General features: G+C 38.5%; 1 protein-coding gene across 1 annotated transcript in view; it reads right to left on the bottom strand.

Moving 5' to 3' along the window:
* The window catches only part of CDH23 (cadherin related 23), a gene marked incomplete at its 5' end in the record, with an annotated part of 322,097 nt that overhangs the window by 186,655 nt on the left and 113,441 nt on the right, over positions 1 to 22,001 (bottom strand). Inside the window, 2 exons of the mRNA XM_015813612.1 lie at positions 1,424 to 1,661; positions 4,457 to 4,521. Of these exons, the coding sequence (XP_015669098.1) occupies positions 1,424 to 1,661; positions 4,457 to 4,521 (303 nt within the window). The remainder of the gene's footprint in view (positions 1 to 1,423; positions 1,662 to 4,456; positions 4,522 to 22,001) is intronic.

The following is a 22,001-nucleotide window of genomic DNA, read 5'->3' as shown; positions in this document are numbered from 1 at the left end:
ACAAGATAATGTCAAAGTAACTTTTGAATGCAGAAGCATACACAATGCTGTAAGCAATTTGGTTGTTTGGAGAGGAATCTTCATCTGAAGCCTAGATTAAATCAGAAGAAATACTTACACTGAAATATTTTTCTACAGTCCAGGGGTCCTCAAACTTGGCCACTTTAAGACTTGTGGACTTCAACTCCCAGAATTCCCCAGCCAGCATGGCCAAGTTTGTGGACCCCCTGTTCTACACAATGAAAGCCATTAGGGAGACTTTGGGTCAATTGCTCTCTCTCAGCACAATCCAACTCCCATGGGAAAAATTAGGAGCATTAGATGTGCATGCCATCTAGAATTGACCACAGATTAAAAAGCAGGATAGAAATTAAATAAAACTTTAAAAAAAACCAGGAAGAGTTCAAATGAGACATAATAAGTAGGACAATTTGATGAGCTCCAAAGTGCTTTGGAGCACCTGGAGACATCAAAGTAGTGCCTACTTTCTTGGGATTGTATCTTTTAAAACACCTTTTTGGGGGAGGGGGAGGGTGGTGGTTTCCAAAGCAATGCACACCTCTAACACCAAGAGCAGGCTAATGTGATATTTCCTTTTCCTATAATATAAAAACACATCTGCAAAAGTTATTGTAGCTCCAAAAAAACTAAGACATACATTCCTAAATCATGTCCCATGATGTGTGTGTGTGTGTGTGTGTTTGAGTATGTATATAAAATATAACATGGTAACCATGCATGCATCAAATGCATCAAAGCCCCAGTCTTTTTTTTAAAAAAATAGGTTGCCTAAGCACGTAAAGAAGTGAAAAGAGTCTTGCTAATATCAAGAATCAGAAATCATAAAACGCGCTGAAAACCTGGCTCTTTTCCCAGGTTCAGGAATAGAATGAGTTCTTGTATTGTGCTTGGAACTTGTGTCCAGACATGGATAGTTTCTTTGTGTATTATGGATTTTTATTTATTTAATATAAGCTTCCCAGTCATTCTGAAGTCGGGCTGCTTTACATTTAGTAAATAATTGTAACAACAACAACATGCCTAATCCCGTTTCATTCCCAGTTTTCTGGGGGGGGGGAAAGATACTTTTTTTAAAAAAAAATGTTTTTGGAGGTTATGCCATGCTAACACCTCATTTAATACTCTTTTACAAAGATTTTTCTTTAAAATGGAAAATTCTGCTGGAGAATGGATTTTGTGGGCACCTGGGATGGTTCCACAAGCACATACAGGGAGGCAGACATCACACTAGAAATGTAGGTTCAAGTGGAATACATTCTGAATTTTTTAACAGTGATTTCTACACAGTATGCACTTTTCTCAATGCAGTTCTTTATATCACAAGTGGCTGTTAAGTTACACTGATACTCATTTCTTCTTCGTCATTTCAGCATGAGAAAAACATATATCTGGAGTTTCTTACCCTCACGCGAACCACTTGAGTGACTGACGGCTCATTTTCCCTCAGAGCTCCTAAATAGGAATCTTTCTGGAAGGTGGGCATGTTGTCATTGACATCCAGGACATTAATCCGGACCCTTCCGGTTGTTTCTTCTCCACCTCCATCTCTGGCGATGACAGTGAGTGTATAACGCTGGGTTGTCTCAAAGTCCAGGCGGGCAATCAGTGTGATGATGCCAGAAACCTTGTCTAAGGAGAACCTGGAGCCCAAAACAGTAAGCCACATATTGAAGAAATAGACCAATAACTAATACTTAATTTAACAGAATAACAGCTGGAAGGGACCTTGGAGGTCTTCTAATCCAACCCCCTGCTCAAGCAGGAGACCCTATACATTTCATACAAATTGCCTTATGTCAGTGTTTGTCAACTTCAGCAACTTTATGATGTGTAGACTTCAACTCCTAGAATTCTCCAGTCAGCATATTGGAGCATTCATCATAGAACATAGAATAATATGATTGGAAGGGACCTTGGAGATCTTCTAGTCCATCCCCTGCTCATGGCCAAAGATCCTATACCACTCCGAACAAATCACTGTTGAATCTCTTCTTAAAAACTTCCAGTGATGGAGCACCCACAGCTTCTTGAAGCAAGTCGTTGCACTGATTAATTGTTCTAACTGTCAGAAAATTACTCCTTAATTCTAGGTAGCTTCTCTCCTTGATTAGTTTCCATCCGTTGTTTCTTGTCCTCCTTCAGGTGCTTTGGAGAACAGGTTGACCTCCTCTTCTTTGTGGCAGCCCGAGATATTGGAACACCGCTATCATATCACCCCTAGTTGTTTTTTCCCCATTAAACTAGCATACCCAATTCCTGTAACCGTCCTTCATACGTTTTAGCTTTCAGTCCCCTAATCATCTTTGTTGCTCTTCTGTGTACTCTTTCTAGAGTCTTAACATCTGGATGGGAGAAATGAATTTTCAGCTAAAAAAAAAATCCAGTAAAGAGAGGGTTAAATGCTACACTCCCGCAGCTATGTACATTTATATCTCCCCCATTTACAATGGATGCCTCCTTAGGCTGTTTCCAATAGAAAATATATACACACAATATATTGGGAATTCATTACACATGCTTGAATGTAATACATAGTTTGCTCTTTAGCAGATGAGAAAATCAATCCTCATCTTGCTTTATTGAGGAAGCAGAGGAAGTTAGCAGAGGTATTTGTACAGCTAGATATAATGAACAGTTCTAGTACAGTTCATTTCAAACTGAACTCTCTGAAGAATGAACTCTCAGCACGTTATTACCTTCTCATCTCAAGTATATCCAAATTATTTTGATACATAGGTAGAGATATTAATCTGCTAGTTTATTTTAAAGGCTCTCGGATGACAGGACTTTCTGTTTCAATGTTAGGAATTCCAAGGCTCTACTTAGCAACTAGTGAGGCTTTCTGTTTTGCTGGATTGTTTCTACTAAAGATCAGCCGCCTCAGTCATAAATAGGTCTTGTCCTGAAGGCAGGACAAGAAGCAACGGATGGAAACTAACCAAGGAGAGAAGCAACCTAGAACTAAGGAGAAACTTCCCAACAGAACAATTAACCAGTGGAACAACCTGCCTCCAGAAGCAGTGAATGCTCCAACAATGGAAGTTTTTAAGAAGAGACTGGACAGCCATTTGTCTGAAAGGGTATATGGTTTCCTGCCTGACAGGGGGTTGGACTAGATGACCTCCAAGATCCCTTCCAACTTTTTTTATTATTATTATTACTGTTCTTCTTCTCCTTCTCCTTCTCCTTCTATCCATGGCCAGTTAGGATGCAAGATGGACTAACCAGAATTGGAGTGTAATTTATAATTTATTTTCTGAATTAAAAATGCTGCTCTATGATTAATATAACAAGTAGAAGTGAGACTGAATTATAGATAAATCCTGCAAACTGACATCACTTCATGCTACAGCCTATAAGTAGAGGGTGTGTCTTCCCTACCCCTGTTTAATTTGCCACCAAACACTCCCTTTGATCAACTGTGAGCAGTGATGGAAATAATGTTGGCAGTTCAAGCTAGCAGGCCGGCCGGAGATAACTTGGAGCATGTGGGAGCAGCATGACACAGATGTATTCCTCATAATGGGTACATGCTAGCATTCGACACAATAAAACCTTACAAAGTCTCTCCAGATTTCAAAAAAGTTGAAGAAGTTCTGGATTTCATACTGAGATCTCCATCAAAGATAATGCTAGTGTTCCACAATACTAACTACTCCTATGGTTTTTCTTATCTACCCTTTAAGGACTTAGCCTTTTTGCTTTGTTGTTTACTAATTTATTGTTAGGGTCTGGAATTCAATTCTATATTATTAATCTTTTTCTTCCTTGATAGGAAAACAGAAAACAAGGAATTCCATCAATCTAAAATTGATTCATTGATATGTTCCCTAACTTGTTCTTTCAAGTCTCCCAAGGGTACACCAGTAAGCTACCATAACTGAGTCTATCCACATTGCTGATGGTCATCCTCGTCCCTTTCCTTCCACATTTCCCAGCAATAAGGCCTTTTCCAAAGACCTGGGTCTTCATATAATGTGTCTGAAGTACGACAATTTGATAATTTATGCCCTGAATGCGAACCCTGGGTTGATGTGTTTGATGATCCACTCTTTTCTTGGTTGTCCATGGTATTCTCAGGAGTCTTCTCCAACACCAAGGTTCAAAGGCATCAATATTCTTCCTAGCCTACTTCTTTAAACTCCAACTTTCACTTCCATGAGTGCTCTACCTAGTGCTAGTGTGTGGCATATTTTGTGGCTGTTTGTTCCTTTACTGTTGATGGTTGATCATGAAAGGCATAGGTTATCCACCACTTTACTATCTTCATTGTCAGTTCTAATTAGTACCTCATTTACTGACATGATTTCCAAGACACCTACCTGTCTCAACAAAACAATGACCAGGATTTTATTTTGATTTAACTGATATAAATGAAGCATTATATTAAGGCTACAGCAGACAAATCAAAGAATACCTGTAATAAAATACCTACCTGTCTGGATCATCACTGAAGTAATAACTCACTTTTCCATAAGAGCCCACATCATTGTCTGTGGCCTAAAAATATAATAAACATGGACAAAGAAAGCAATGTAGATATTTATAATTCAGATCTCAAAAATAAATCCCAATTTTTGTTGCATATTAAAAGTGTTCCTAGAACATATCCAAGGCTGTTGATTCAAAATTGAGTGACATTGGGCAGAATCCTGAATTCTACTAGTGATAAAGTTGCTTTTATTTTCTTAGCCCCAACCCCAGTTAATGATGGAAACAGGCATCCCAGCTTAAAACTAGAAAATAAAGAATTCCATCAATCTAAAATTGATTGATTAGGTGCCATCAAAAGATACTGGTTGAATATTCAATTTCTAATTAGTTTGATTCTGAATCCAAATTGAGTTGTATGTCTGTAAAAGTTCCAAGATTTATTTTGATTTCCCCCCCCCCAGAGTCTTGCTATTCTACCTTTTTTTTTTCTATTTCCAGAGTTTATAGCCTGTCTTAGTGTGATTTCCGCAACTGCATCCTCAACAATACACACCAACATTGGTTGCCACTGTCCATTGCTTCTTGAGACCTTTCTGTTTGGCCTTATCTGAGGTGCTGTGGCCTGTTTAAAATGCCAGGGTTTGAATTCCAAGGCCATTCTTTTGTGTATTGGACTTCAGTTTCCCACACAATAGAATAAAGCCAGATGTTATAAAGTTTTTTTTAACCTTGGCAACTTTAAAATATGTGGACTTCACTCCCAGAATTCCCTAGTCATCATGCTGACTGGGGAATTCTGGGAGTTGAAGTGCACACATCTTGAAGTTGCCAAAGTTGAAAAATATTGTTATAAAGGGATTCATAATCAGGTTGTATTTCCTGTTATATCTATTATTTTTCCTTGTTAAAGTAGCAGCTTTCAATTAGTACTTTCAAGTAGTAGCTCGGTGTGCTTGGAGGTCAGGAAAGATTGCTTTAGATTACCAAACCAAAAAAGTTTGATGAATACGAATATGTCTTTATGATAAATTGTTTTTACATCAAGAAAATCCCTCAGTTATTTGGCTGATAAATCAAATGCTTTAGAAATACCCGTATCATATCAACGGAACAGAAGTACCTTGACTTTTTGGAAAAACATTAGTGACAAATGCCTTGGGAGAAGAACTATCACACTTGAATTGTAATAGGCATATTTATTTTTAGAAATAATAATAAAAACAATTGAAAACTTTTGAGATGCATCTTCTTTCCTTTCTGTTGTAATTTTATTCACCCTAGGACCGTGGTGGTGAACCTATGGCACGCGTGCCAGAGGCGGCACTCAGAACCCTCTCTGTGGGCACGCATGCCGTCGCCTCAGTCCTAGGCCTTCAGCTGGGTTTTATAAAACCTTTTCGCTTTAGGCCTCTGCCGCCGTGTGCAAAAAAAAAGGTTCAATCAATCAATCAATTTCAACTTCTCGCAGGAAAAAAAATATCTTGCAAAGTTGAATTGATTGATTGAACTTTTTAATCCCACCCAGTCTGCCATTACCACTGCAGCCATGCCTACCCAATGGGCCACGACTACCCAATTGGCCACACCCAGCCAATGGGCCACACCCACCCGGCACTCGACGATGCATAAGTGGGTTTTGGGTTGTAGTCTGGGCACTCGGTCTCTAAAAGGTTCGCCATCACTGCCCTAGGACATCTATTGTATGCCACCAAGAGTGATCCTGGTTGGGGTGGGTAGCTATATTAGACAGACAGACAGACAGACAGACATGTTTGCATGCCAAGCTTTCATATTTGGACTAAATTGAATCCCAAATGACAGCATAACTGATCTTACCCATATTCATTCTGAACACGTGCTATCATTTTCTATCCTTGTGAAGGAATACTAAACAGTATTTTTACCGCTGATTCTACCTTTCCAGGTGTATGAGGAAGATTTTATTCATTCATTTTTAATTAAAATTTGTTACACTAATTTGATCAGCAACAGCCTAACTCCTAGGCAGGTCAATGTCTATGTCACAAGAAGCTAACAAGGAGAGATCTCTGATCATGGGACCTCGTTCACCATTGTGAAATCCTTACAAACCTTGTGAAGCTCTGACAGTGTGGCTCTAATAGCTATATAAAATATGCATGACTGGCAGCCAGGACAAAGGGGGCAAAATTGTATTTTGAAAAGAGAAGCCGCTTTGCTTTCTAATTCTATCTTTTTATTTTCCAAATTGATTTCTGCCAGAGTATCTTGAAATCTGACAGATGTGAACAAAAGCAGAACACATTTCTTGCTAAAATTCAGAAAGATTTTATGAATGGCCCAGAATAAATTCCAACTCCATGACTTCTTTGATTTATCTATGGCTTATAATTTTTGAAAAGACCATTAAAATTTGAATTCTTACAGGCTTAATAATGAGGCCTGAATGAGGAAAAAAGCAGAAAGAGTTAGGGGTGACTCGGATCCATTCACAGCAACCTTGCCCTGATAGCAAAATTTTTCCCTGATGGACCCCCCAGAACACTGCTGTCAAATTATCCTGTCTATGAATGAGATCGGCTTAGATAGTCTTGGGTATGGGTGTAAAAATAGCCTTTCTCCCCTTATTCTGATGCTATCCAGGGAGAGCTTCAAGGTGCATAAAATTTGCTCACCTTCATCACCAACGACCTTGGTGGCTTCCAGTGACTGAGAGCAGAGGCCACAGAGACAGGAGAGGGTCAATAAATGTCATGTCAGGTAGTTAACACTGAGGCATGTTCAGAAGAATTTGCAACTCTCTGAAAACCCTTTTTTTCCAGCAAAAGTCAGGATTGTCTCTGTACCACTTCTGATTGAATAGCACTAGTTCTGGAAGCATTCTGTTCGATTTAATTGTATCTTCTTTGCAATTTTTCACTACTCCATTGAAAAAATAAATCTTAATTGAAACAATTTGTCATGAGGTTTTAACAACTTCCTTGATTTATACCCAAGATCATTTTGGGCAAATCATGTTTTCTTTTGCACGCACACAGGCATAAACCCATAGAGAGCAGCTTCGCCCAAAAGGTATTTTCTCTAGTCACTTTTCCAAAGGGAATTTGATTATATTCTACAAGTATTTCAAGGGAAAAAGGGGGGGGGGTTTAACAAATGTATTCAGATTTGGGCAGGAAAATAAAAACATGAATATTTAAAGAAAAATGGCAAAAATCTTCCTTTGTTGAAAAAGGCATATTTCAGGAAGTGGAAAATATGAATATCTATATGGGGCTCAATTAAGATTTTACTATGTTAGAAGAAATTACAAAACTTTAGAATGATCTGGTTCCATTTAAAATCATCACTTCTTATTTTTAGAAGTCTAATTTATCGTGTTATTTATACATTGATCAATCATATTTCTTGCTTGTGATAGTGAGTAAATAAATCAGAAAACCTTGTATGTAGTTTCTTAGCCTCTTTATATATGCAAATAGCAATAGCAGTAGCACTGCTTTACTACATGCTTTACAAACGTCAGCATATTGCCTCCACCAATCTGGGTCCTCATTTTACCCACTTCAGAAGGATAGAAGGCTGAGTCAATCTTGAGCAGGTCAGGATCGAACTCCTGGCAGTTGGCAGAATTAGCCTGCAATACTGTATTCTAACGACTGTGCCACCATGGCTCCAAATAGAGCTGTATAACTTATTCTTTTTCTAACATAAGCCAGAATTTGTTCTTGTTTTTTGATTCTTGGCTTGGACATGGGAAAGATGCTAAGGAGACCATTTTGCATCTAAGATTAAGGACAGACAATCTTTTGGTGACCATAGACCATGTTCAACATTTTTTTGGGTAGGGAAGGACCACAATGGGCAACGATACCAGGTAGATTTTATGTTTCATTCCTGCATTAGATAGATACATAGGTAGGTAGGTAGGCGGGTGGGTGGGTAGGCAGGCAGGCAATTACTGTAAAGTTAAACTTTGTTTAGGGCTTCCAATATATTGTTCATATACTCTTGCTCTACTATGGCGAGAATCTGCACTTTTTAGTAGCTGTAACCCTGTGAGAGTTACAAGAAAGAGATTTAGCTCTGTACAGTATATAACCACAAAGGCTCAAATTAGCCATCCCGGTACTCAACAAATCATAGAGTATTTCCTACTTTATTTAGTCACTTTACTAGCCGGGAAGCAAGCTTTGTGCAGTAACCCACTTGCTTGTTCATAGAAAGTCAGCATTCTAAAGCATTCTCATATGACCTGATCCAATAAGTGTCTTTGAAGTAAACTTTAATAGTCCAACTCTGAAAGGCTAATACCACTGATAAGGCTTTAAGAATCAAGTGACATTTAAGCATTTTGTACCATCAACTTATAAGATATGAACTTTGTTGGAAGGCAATCAGAAGAAGCCTCCCTTCTATTTCCTCCTGATTCTCCCTTACCAAGCAATCCTATTTTTCCTTTCTCGTTTTCCTCAACCCTTGATTTAACAATTGTTGCTTGGATCTGACCTCAGTCGCTCACTAAGATGCAATGCAATACAATACACGGTTGCAACTTTGAACCTCTTTCCTGGAATTCACCCTGTTTGTCCAGCTAAGGACCCTCAAGAGTTGCAATTTCATCTGGGAGGGACTATTCTTACAATATGACCTCGTAAACATCAGGCTTCAGTTTTCCCTGGCTCAGAGCATAACTCTGGGAAAGGGGCCTTGAGATCCTGGACAAAACGCATCCCACCTCATTAGGGAGAAAGCTAACGAGATGGCCATGCAAGATAGCTGTTTCCTCGTGTTCCATCCTAGTCTTCCTTTTGCAGATAGCTCTCTCTAGCTCAGTGTTTCTCAACCTTGACAATTTTAAGGCATGTGGACTTCAACTCCCAGAATTCCACAGCCAGCATTGCTGGCTGTGGAATTCTGGGAGTTGAAGTCCACATGCCTTAAAATTGTCAAGGTTGAGAAACACTGCTAGCTGCCCCATGCTAATGTGGTTATTTCAATGGACTCTGGGTATCTAGATGGCTTGCCAGCCAGATTTATAGATACCATTCCATGCATCATTTTAATTTTCCATTAAAAACAGTTTCTAAATGTAGCCCAGCCATTAGAGAAAAAGCTTAAAAAGTTTATTAGGATGATTATTTTTAAAGGACTAAATTATTCAGGCATTACCACCCGTTTCAATTTTCTTTTGTTTTTGTTCATTCCAGGTATATTTATCATTGAACACGCCTGCCAGCTGCAGTGTCAAAAGAAGAGAAAGTGATCCTTGTGTGGTAAACCTTCAGCCCCAAGCAACAGTTTTAGTGTACCTTGGATATAATTTCCTGTGTTGTATACCGTACTTTTAAAAATCCTATTAATATAATTGGTTAACCAAAATATTCAAAGTACTACAAAAATAATCAAGAGAAATGCGGATATACTGTCAATATAGGCACTTCAACTTATTAAGATGTCTTTAGTTTCATGTAGCTTTATTTACACACTCTAAGCAATTGCAGTACAAGGAATCATATCTACTAATTAAGGAGAATTTCTTTCACAATTAATCATTTTCTTTAGGAACTTGGAAGATGGAACATAGCAGCAGGATGTGTAAAAAGAGACTGATAAAAATATTTTTCTCTGTCAAGCTGAAATGATGTTAATAGTGGCAAGTATCAACAATCAGACTATGGGAAAATACAAGCACAGATATGTTGTGTTCCTCTTTGAGAAGCTGCCTTAGGGTTTGAATATTCTGAATCTCAGTTCTATGTTTTGAAAGACCATATTTGAGATGTGTCCAAGAGAAACATCAAACCTGTCCATTCTTGTACCTCCCAGATTGGTTGGAGTGTGTATGCTGTAGATTAAGATGCAATACAGTGTAACTTCTTTGCCTACTTCTTCCTTGGGGAAAGTCTTCTCCCCAGATGTTACTGCTTTGAGTGCTACCAGTAATGGAAGCACAGCTATTACTAGGAAAAGGTCTTATTCAGTGATGGAATGGAAATTATAGTCCTCCTTCCAAAGAAGATACACTTACTGTAACTTATACTTTCCTGGCTGGCATCTGAACATTACTGTTGGTGAGTTGGGTTATAAATTGTAATTTGAAATGTAATACTTTGTACAAAGGTATCTGGAAGAAAGAGAAATGTTATGGATGGTTCTGATATTGTTAAAAAACCAAAATATTATTTTGTATTGGAGGGCAATAAGGGTGTCCATTGACTCTCTTGATCTTGAACAATATTCGCATGCTCCACGGATATTTAAAATTTCTCTCACTAATATTCTGTATTGCTTGGGGAAGTCCATACCACAGTTTTAACATCTGTTGACTTTAGAAAATGTGAAGGTGCTCAGGTTTAAGTGCACAGAAGCCCTCTCCAGTTTCAATTACCTATTTTGGGAATCAAAGATATCAACCTTTCTACTTTACAGAGGAGATTCTTCAGCCTGTCACCCAGATAATCTTAGAGATAGGTAATGCATAGATTATGTTCTTCAGAAAGAATGAATGGCTGAAAAGAATGTGTAACTCAGCTGATGCCATGCACTGGATTTGAGAAACAAATTTGGTGTTTCAATTTTTGTGACTTGTAATTTTATGCCCTCCCACTCACTTTAAAGAACAGATCTACTAATAATATTTCCACTTCTTTTATATTTGTAATTCCAAGTTAAGGGATTTTCTTTGATCAATTGCCTCAGAAGCACCCCCATGAGAAGGAGGAATAGATGAATCTATTTCAGATTCTTGTCAGTTTCACCTTCGTCTACTCTGTCCCTCCTTTTTAAAGTCACACACAAAGGCCTATTGAAATAGATTCTACATAGAACACACATTTCCATAATTATTTTATCTAAAGGAGATGTTTTAATGCACTTGCCTATAGTGGAGAACCAGATGTCAAAACTTGTGGGTGTATAAAATCCACTGAATAACTCTATCCTGATCTGTAGATTAGTCTGCAAATCAAAAGTTGCTTTAATAAAGAGCTACTGTATTTGGATTTTATTGAAAACCATGAGATACCTGCAACTACTTTAAGGGCTCAAAAAAAACTATTGAAATTTGCAATAGTGGTGAATATCTGTAGCTTGGGTGTAAGATGAGGGTGAAGAATAAACCTTCACCCTCAACTATTGAAGTACATTGGAAGCACAACTAGTATTTAGAATTACAAATGCCAGTTGAAAGAATTGGGAATGACCTTAGGGATCATATAGTCCAACATCCTGCCCAGTGCCAAGTCCATTTACCATTGTTTCGGATGTTAATGAACCACCTGGATAAGCAATGTTCATAAATAGTTAAATCTGGATTTGCACAAGCCTTAAACATACTGATCATCTTCTCTCAAAACTCAAAATTGTCTTTATGTTTTTTGACTGTTCTAATTGTGTAGTCTAAATATTATTTGTAAGGTGATCAACCATCCTTCTTTAGGGAGGACAGTCCTCCTTTTGTAAGTTCTGTCCTCCCTCGAAAAGTGTCCTCCTACATGTCCTCCTTTTCGATATTTGAAGACTAATCTGCAGGGCTTTTTCTCTCTCTCATAGAACGCTTCCGGCACCTTTTTTTGATGGTTTTTTTTCCAACTTTTGCATGAGCTGTGCTACTCCCACTATTGGCTTTCGAAAGCCAATAGGAATTGCTGCTGAGCGCGCCAAAACACCCGGCTGGCAAACTTTGCACATGCAAGTTGTCTGCATTATTGTTGCAATGAATAAAATGTTTCTTTTATTTACGATATTTTTTTCTTCAATTTATTTGTGTCCTCCTTTTCATTGTAAAAAGGTTGGTCACCTTATTATTTGTGGCAATACCAGCTTCTACTTTACAACAGAAGCCTGCCTGCCTGCCTGCCTGCCTGCCTGCCTGCCTGCCTCTCTCTCTCTCTCTCTCTCTCTCTCTCTCTCTCTCTCTCTCTCTCTCTCTCTCTATCTATCTATCTATCTATCTATCTATCATCTTATCCTAATATACACACATACCTACACACACACACACACAATCACATGTACACACTCACACATACATATCATATGTATACACTCACAGTATATGCACCAATTTTACAAGCTGACTACAAAGCAGTAATGTATATAAAAAGTATAATGTGCCACCAAAATGAGTACTTTTAACAACTAGCAAAGCATCAAGTCAAAAGTTCACTCTGTTAAAAAGAAATATCGGGAGGTATTTTATGTACATTATTTAAATTTTTCCTTGTGGCATTATCAAGCCAACACCTTCCATCCCCGTTCTGTGAGAAACATGAAACAAAACAGCAACATGAAGCTCTGTGATTATCAACGCATAGATCTCCCATTGACAAAGAGAAGATTTACATCAAGCTTGATACTGCTGCTAAATGCTGCCATTATCTGAGAAAATAATTCTTCCATTTGGGCCTTTATAATTACAGTTATCTTAGGGATGGCCATTGCTGGGGGAAACATAATTTTCTTCTGCTCTTATGTGCAGGGCAGAGGGAGGGGGATAGAAGTAGGAGATGAAGATTAGAAAAAGATTATGTAGTGCAGGGTTTAAAAAGCTGCTTTAGGGGACCCAACTGAACTTTGTCCACTGCTGCTTGAAGCTGGGCTTAGACAGCCATTTCAACTGTGGGATTTTCTACCATAGGCAATCCTTGACCTACAACCACAATTGAGCCCAAAATTTCCACTGCTAAGCAAGAGAGTTGTTAAGTAAGTTTTGCCCCATTTTACAACCTTTCTTACCACAGCTGCTAAGTGAATCACCACTTGTTAAGTCAGCAACACAATTGTTAAAAGTGAATCTGGCTTCCCCATTGACTTTGCTTGTCAGAAGGTCACAAAAGCTGAACACGAGTCCCTGGGATGCTGCAACCAGCATAAATACATGCTAGTTGCCAAGGGTCCAAATTCTGATCAAGTGACCCACAGGGATGCTGCAATATGCAAAGTGTGAAAAACAGTCATAAGTCACTTTTTTTCAGAATTGCTGTAACTTTGAATGGTCACTAAACATGGCTGTAAGCCAGGGGACTACCTGTAAGTTAAGCAGGACCCACTGAGAGTATTGCTGACCATGTTCGTGACTGATTTTTTTTTTTAAAAAAAAAGAAAGGCAGCAATGAACGAATTCTAGGGAGAAGAGCACAAGGACAGCTGCTTGTTCGCTCACCCATCGTGCTGTCTCTCAAGCTGCCAGTGATGGATCTGCCCCCATACCGAGGTGGCTAATATTGTGCATAATCACCTGATTTCAAAAACATCATTGCTCTGCCAAGGCAAAATACATTTGACACATTCACGCTGTTATTGTCACGGCAAAATGGATGGCAAAAGCCATCCCATTTTCTATTTCAGATCACTTCAGCTCCCCTTTTCTCAGAATAAATTCAGAAGGATTATTTTTCATTTGCACCGGTGTGAATGGGACGGGATCAAGACGAGTGGGTCTTTTATAAACATGAGTACTGAATCATATGCAAGCTTGTGCTTCTTCCAGAAGCGCCCAGAGAAATAAGGCTGTTTATTGATGTTTGACAGAAGGCAATACAGAACACAGTCTCGATGGCGTTAATTGGCAGATTTTGCCATTTTCATTTCATTGATTTTTCTGACTCTCTAGTATAGCTAAAATTTCTTAATGGGCAATACCTTGCATGAAAAAGCAAAGTGACAAGAAGGAATCTAAATCCATTTTTCAATGAGACCAAATCCCTTGGTGTGATAAACTCAGGATGTGGCTCATTGTTGCTCTCTAAATCATCTGGAAAGTTGACCCCATGCAGAGAATCCTGAATGAACTAGTTCATGTTTTCTTTCATAGTATACATCCCAAGCATAATCTCCTTTCCAAAATTATTTATTTGCTTTAGCATTCAAAACAAAGTTGAACAACTCTGAGCCTTTTGACTTGCTGGATACACCAGCAGGATTCACAAAAGAATATATTGCTTGATTAGCAAACCCAATGATTTCCATATCTCTTTGCATTAAATAAAATTAAAAATAAGAAGATAGCCCTATGTATTAACATCTAACAGAATAAGGAGTAAAATAATTTCCTTATCAAATCTATAGTATGTGAATCTCTTAGGAAGCAAAACATACTTTTATCATTAAAGTGGTAATGATTCTTTTTCCTCTCCATGAACTGTCTGAGTTTATACTATCCAGATGAATCTTTATGAATACTTTCAGACAAAGCACTTTTCGTCACCTATCAAGTTATTTCCAAGGCCCTGGAATAGGCAGATGTTGTTTTAAAGATATCATCTATTATAATTATCATAATTAATTTATTATAATCACCCATTTCCATGGAGTTAGGTGGCTTACAATACAAATTGTTAAAAACATGCAACCTCATAGGCAGCCTGGACATAAATAATCAGACAATAACACGTCCAATCATTCATCTGTACATATGACTAGACCAGGGGGTTTTCAAACTTGGCCCTTTTATGACTTGTGGACCAACTCCCAGAATTCCTCAGCCAGTCATGCTGGCTGAGGAATTCTGGGAGTTGAAGTCCACAAGTCATAAAAGGGCCAAGTCTGAAGACCCCTGGACTAGACCTTCAAATTTTCCTTGAAGACTCTACATAGCAAAGCATTTTACCAGGACTATGTGGTTTTCTTCACCATTTTGATTCCTTTTTTATTGTCTGGTGTCCATACGACTCTTCACCTGGCACTCCAATGGACTGCTGTTAGGGCCATCCATCTTAGGTTCAATGTAGCGGGGAGTCTGAAGATCTCCAATATTGAGTTTGCCAGGACTGAGGTATTGCTAAGCTATTGCTAAGCTATTCATGGCAGTGGGTTGATCCAAAGTATTGAGAATTTTCTTCTCCTGATAGCCTACAGTCCATTTGAAAGAACTGTGTTTGACAGAGAAGCAAAACGTTGGTGTGCCATGGATCAGAACTTACATCAAAGGAGATACAGCTTTTGATTGGAGGCAGCAGGTTCAATCCCTCTTTACATGTTACAGTTGGACGATGGTTTTTCCTTCTGGTTGCTCTTCTGTGGAAAACCCTCAGTTAGGTCAAATGTATCAGAAGTGACTGTAGATTGTTATTATTGTTGTTGCAATTTTTCAAAACTATTGCCACTAATTCAATCAGAGGTTCTGCTGCTCTATGTGTGGTTAACAGTCTTTTGTAAATCCCTTAATTTTCTCAATAGTTTGTCTTATTCACTTTGGCAATGCTGCAAAAGAACTAATTAGCTATGCTTCTAGAGCTTCATCACAAACCCCTCTGTCCCCACCTGATTTTAGATGATTATCTGAGTTGCTTTTTGTCAAAGTCAAACTTTCAAGGCTATCTGTGTGTGTGTGTGTGTGTGCACCATTTAAAAACAAAGAAGTGAAAAAAATATTTGAAAAAAAAAAAGAACAAAATAACAATTAAATCCCACCCACATTAAAATACATACATCCTAGTAAGCCAGACCTTACACGGAGGGAGGGAGGGAAAGGGAGAGAGAGAGAGAGAGAAAGAGAGAGAGAGAGAGAGAGAGAGAGAGAGAGAGAGAGAGAGAGAGAGAGAGAAGAGAAGAGAAGAGAAGAGAAGAGAAGAGAAGAGAAGAAAAGAAAAGAAAAGAAAAGAAAAGAAAAGAAAAGAAAAGAAAAGAAAAGAAAAGAAAAGAAAAGAAAAGAAAAGAAAAGAAAGAGAACAGAGAAGAAAATAAGGATTTTTTCTTCTTTCTTTAGAAATCTAAGAGCCCAGTCTTGTAAAGCCCAAAGTATGGCTGTTATCAAGTATCAACTGTCGGTATTTCTGCCCTCTCCAGAAAAAGTTAATATTTATACATGCTTGGCTACAGTATATTCAAAATGGAACCTAAGTCTCATAAACAGTGAATCTGGTATGCATAATTTTGTGCTCTTCTTTGGGGTGCCCATCTCGCTCTGCATTTACAACATGTTCTGCTTGTTCCTGGCTCCCCTTTCTTCCTATATATCCATCACCCTCTTGCAGTCAAACCTGGCACAGTTGCAGCTGTTGCCATAAAGCCAGCTCTGAGACAAAAGCAGGAAGCAAAGCTGAGGGCAGTTCTGCTCTTCTGCACAGATTTGCAGGAAAGGGCATGTCGTACAATTTGTTCAGGAAACAACAGCAATGTTTGACCCATCATAAGGATTGATGAAGCAGAAATTTACATGAGAGAATGCATTTTTAAACAGCTTCACGGAGCCTGATGCTTTTGCTGGTAATAGCTTCAACATTCATCATTCCCTGAGTCCCAAGTGAATAACTCCTAAAGCTACGTAAGGTTAATTCTCTTTGTGGCAGCTTCAGGAGACAAAAGGGCTGGTAGGGTAGAGGGAAAGAAAAGGTTTAAGAAATCAGTAACATCCAAGTAGCACAAATGTGAGATTCTGAATACCCTGTCCCCAGAATTATACTTGTTGTCACTGCTCATAGGTGCTAAGACTAGTCTGGTACTTCGCAATATTACACCTTTTAGAATATAAAGCAGGGGTCTCAAACTGGCGGCCCATGGGCTGGATGCATCACACCCATCCCGGCACCGCAAAGGCAAAAAACGCCATGATACATCATGATATGTCACGTGACGTGATTGAGTTTGACACCCGTGATATAGAGTGTTCTTTATTTTGCCAAGTCTGATTGGACACACAAGGAATTTGTCTCTAGTGCATAAGCTCTCGGTATACATATGTACAAACAAATAGTAGTTCAAATTTACAAAGATAATGGATGTCTTTTCACTGGTTACCTTCAAGTAGCATGTGGATATTTGTTTGTTAGGGGTGCACTAAGCAGGCATCAAAGTAAATGGTGTTTGGATCAACAACTTAAGATAAGCTGATGATACAGTTCTGCTTGCCAGTAAGCATGAAGACCTTCAGCTCCTCATCAACAGAGTCACAGAAATATCTGAAAAATATGGCTTGAAGTTTAACACCTCAAAAACCAAGATCATGGTCGGCAGCAAACAACCCATTAATTTACCACCAATAAATTCAGAAGGAATACCACTAGAAAAAGTTGAAAGGATCGCGCACCTCGGTTCTAATTTACATGAAAGCTGGGACATGACCACTGAAGTAAAGACAAGGATAGAGAAAGCTCGAACAGCATTCTTCAAAATGAAAAAGGTTTTCTGCAGTCACGACATAAGCCTAAGACTGAAAATCAGGCTTGTCAGATGCTATATTTTTTCTATCTTGCTCTATGGAGTAGAGAGTTGGTCTCTGACAGAAGGCCACCTAGAGAGACTAGAAGCATTTGAAATGTGGATTTACAGGCGGCTGTTACATATAAGCTGGGTTGACAAGAACAGAAATGAAGAGGTGATAAGCCACCTGGGAAAGCCAAGGGAAATCATCAAAACAAAAAGCGAAAATTAGAATATTTCGGACATGTGATGCGAAAAATACGGCATACTCCATTTAATCCTCCAGGAAAGATTGAAGGCAAACGAGGTCCAGTCAGAAGAAGAACATCATGGCTTCAAAATCTAAGGGACTGGTTTGGACAAAACTCAGCAGCACTATTTCGTGCGGCTGCTGATAAAAACAGGATCGCCAACATGATCACCAACGTCCGATAACGGATATGGCACAAGAAGAAGAAGAAGCAGGGGGTTACAAATCATGGCGTGAATGGCCCTTTCAATTTATAGTTATATCCTATATAGTTATGAGGGGTCTGTGGTGCTCTCTGAGCTTGGTTGTTTTCTGTCTGTTTTCTTGCAGAAATGTCATTATCCATCAGTGATGATGTTACCTAGTTCAGTAATGGAACGTCTGCAAGAAAACAACCAAGCTCAGAGAAGACTTAGGATCCCTCATTTCAACCCTGAGCTATAAATATTCTCTTTTCTTGGCTATACAGTTATACCTGATCAGTATGACATAGTTTCTTTGAACATAGCTAAATTCTGCTATCCTGTCTGTAAAATTAGGCAGACTTTGGCCACCCAATTGAGGATCTTACCATTAATTGTAATACATTATTATGTCTTGTTCTGTTTTGTTTTATTTTAATGTTTTAATTTTTATTCTGTCTGTGACCATGATAAAAGATTGATCGATATTCTATAATAGAGAAGTCCCCAACCTTTTGGGCACCAGGGACCAGTTCTGTGGAAAAAGGGTTTTCTAAGCACCGGAGAGAATGTGGTTTTGTGTGCTGCCTGTATCCCACGGATGGGGCTTTGCTTGTTTATGCGGATCGGTTGCTGGCATGCCATGGCCCAGTACCGGTCCACAGACTGGGGGTTGGGGACCCCGCTATAAGGCATGCCTCAAATTCGGCCAGGTCCCAGACTGACCGGTGCCACTTTGGAGAGTCAAAGCTGGATCCTTTTGAGTTTACTCCTGTGGTTATCACAAATGGTTCAACATATTGGAGGAGAAATGGCAAACTTGGCAAATTGTTTTGGGGGAGAAAAATGGCAAAACCTATTTCATTCTTTTCACTTCTTTAGAAAACATCAGAATGGGGAGAGGTGGAGAAAGAAGAGGCAAAAAAGGCATTGAAAATGGTGGCATCAGAAAAACAGCAATAGGGCCACCATGCCAATCTGATACAAGCCCCTCCCCTTTTGTAGACAAGTCATGCCATCACAGGCCCAAGGAGTAGAACTTGCAATGTGTTGGCAGAATGCTGTTTTCGTCATTTTAATGAAAACTGCAAATTCTTGTAGATGCCCAAGACTGGCAGATCTTCCTGCTAGACGATTCCTCAGAAACTTTCCAATCAGAATGCTGAGGAAGAATCCTTTAAATAAAAAGGCCTCTGAATGTTCATGTGACTGCACTGCTTCCTATTGAATGGCAATAAGACCAACAATTGTTTTATGTTTGTAAGAGCCATCTGCAATCAAAGGACCTGCTGAAAGAATTATGTTCCCAGCAACTATTTCATTCTTCTCCAAAACAACAAAAGTGCTCAACCTCTTGTTTTGCAATTTGGCAGGCTTCTTGCCAAAAGAAACCTCTATAATGTCTATAGTTTTAATCAAACTGCTCAAGGGAGGCTTAATTAATTTGTAAAAATTAATTTCCGTACAAAAATCACTTTGTCTGCTAGCATGCAACTTAGCTCAACAGAAGGGCAACTATGACTGCAAATCTCATTAATTCTTTCTAAAAAATAAAATGACTGGCACTTTTTCTTCTGGTAAAAAATCCAAGGCTTTTTCTTAAGAGACCAGCAATTATATGTGGTGTATGTCCATCAGCTATAAAGGGCAAACAACATCCATAAAAACTCCATAAAGTGATGATTTATATTTGATTTGTTTCACATGTATTTTATATCTAGTTACTGAGATTCAACTGGAAGAAGCAATTCTTACCTTACGTGCATACAAACAGGTACATATGTATACATGCACAACCACACAGAATATGTGTGTATCTGTGTGTGTGTGTATGTATGTATATATAAAATTAATGCTATATAAGCAACTTAAGTAACATTGAAGTACCTTAATTAATGAATGTGTAAACAAGTAATACTAATTTTAACAAGGTAATATTTACATTTGTCCATATTAGAAACTGCTCAAACCTCTGGACACAAAGCTTTTAAAATGCATATTGCTTTGCAATATTTACTGGCTAGAATTTATCTTGAATATATTCACAGTGATGCCCTGAAAAACGAGGGGGAAAATATCTTTTGTCTGCATAATCATCCAATTGTGTGTGATAGGATAATCAGAAAGTATTAAGGGATAAATAATCCATATCATTTTTTTTTACTTTATACACTACTAAGGAGAAGAAATGGTTTTACTTTATACACTACTAAGGAGAAGAAATTAGAATAATGACCTAGCTGCTAGACAGGGCGGCTGATGTGGAAGTTACAAATTACTATGAATAAACTTGTTTTAGAAACAGGGAGAATAAAAAAGAACAGCAACAAAAATTGTTCACCAAAATAGAAAGGCTACATTGAAAATACAAAAACTAATTAACAATTTAATGTTTTTAAAGCCTATGTAAGAAAGTCCAACACCTGGGCTGGATTGCACTTGCAGCTGGATTGCACTTGCAGCACATGAGCAATTTGTGGTATTAATAGGAGAAAAGAACAATAGGAATAATAATAAGTTAATAATAATAATTTTTATTTTGCAGTCACAGACCAAAATGCAAGTGCAACAAAAGAAAACACAGAACAATAGGAAGCTATTGTAACCTGTAGGGACATTTGCAATAGTTATATCCAACCTTTGCTGTGTCAGCATCAAACAAGAATGGATAATTATTAGGCAAGCCTCCTTTTTTCAGGAATGAAGCTTTCTATGATCCATACAGTAGCTACATTTTGTGTTTGTGGCAATGAAAACAAGACGACAGCTGATGTGAGCTTGAACACTCATTTTTTCTTTTTCATTATGTTTAGGTAAATCTAGTGATTATTGATTAAAAATAATAAAACCGAATTGCAATTGGAAGTGAAGAAAAAGAAAATAGATCTAGGGCAGGGGTCTTCAAACGTGGCCCTTTTATGACTTGTGGACTTCAACTCCCAGAATTCCTCAGCCAGGCATGCTGGCTGAGGAATTATGGGAGCTGAAATCCACAAGTCATAAAAGGGCCAAGCTTGAAGACCTCTGATCTAGGGATTAGGATTAAAATAAATTTGTCTCCCATATTGCCCACAGAATATTAGTGTCAAAGCAGATAAATTCATGAAAATGTTCCTCCTCGTAGAGGAGACAGTCCAATTGCTTTTGATGGGACAAAGTTGTAAATATTGGAAGCAAAGGAAGGAGGCTTCTCTTATAAATTGTACAATGATCCCCACAGATTACTTTTCTTCTAGGTTTTTCCCCACAATTCATCGTAGTGGGCAACCAACATTTATATTATTTATCCTGCATACCTTTATCAAAGTATGATAGTTTTCTCAGTTCTCCACACATAAAACTATATACCGGTATATAAAGAAGGTATGTGGAGAAGGGCAGGTTGCTTGCTTAGTCTTCTATTAATCTTCTGTGAGAACCAATTTTGGCATAGTGTATAAAGACACCAGGCTAAAAATTGGAAAACAGTGTGTCTTATTCTCATCTTTGGTTTATCCTGGACCACTCCCTCTCTCAGCCTACGCTGGAGGCAAGGCAAGCCACTTCTGAAAAACCTTGCTAAGAAAAGTGCAGAGAGAAGTCCAGGCAGTTGCCAGGAGTCAAAAATTAACTGGAAGACACACACACACAGTCATTTACATTTATACATATGGTTCTGTGCGTCCCAAGAGCCCTTGTTGGGAATCTTCCATAACTGGGTTGATTTGAGACAAGAAACCTTGTCATGACACTTGCTTTCTCTTCCATCCCCAGGCAGCCGTCATAGAAACCAAGAATACTATTGTAGTTGATTCCTATAGAGGATAGAGCAGTGGTTCTCAACCTTTTTAATGCCGCGACCCCGGTCATAAGTCGAGGACTAAACTGGTCGTAAGTCGAGGACTAAACCGGTCGTAAGTCGAGGACTAAACTGGTCATAAGTCGAGGACTAAACCGGTCGTAAGTCGAGGACTACCCAACCGGTCATAAGTCGAGGACTTTCCCTACCCGGG

This window comes from Protobothrops mucrosquamatus, unplaced genomic scaffold (assembly GCF_001527695.2).
Source record: "Protobothrops mucrosquamatus isolate PMUCROS unplaced genomic scaffold, P.Mucros_1.0 scaffold175, whole genome shotgun sequence".
NCBI classification, from domain to species: domain Eukaryota; kingdom Metazoa; phylum Chordata; class Lepidosauria; order Squamata; family Viperidae; genus Protobothrops; species Protobothrops mucrosquamatus.
This window is presented reverse-complemented; position numbering and strand designations above follow the sequence as displayed.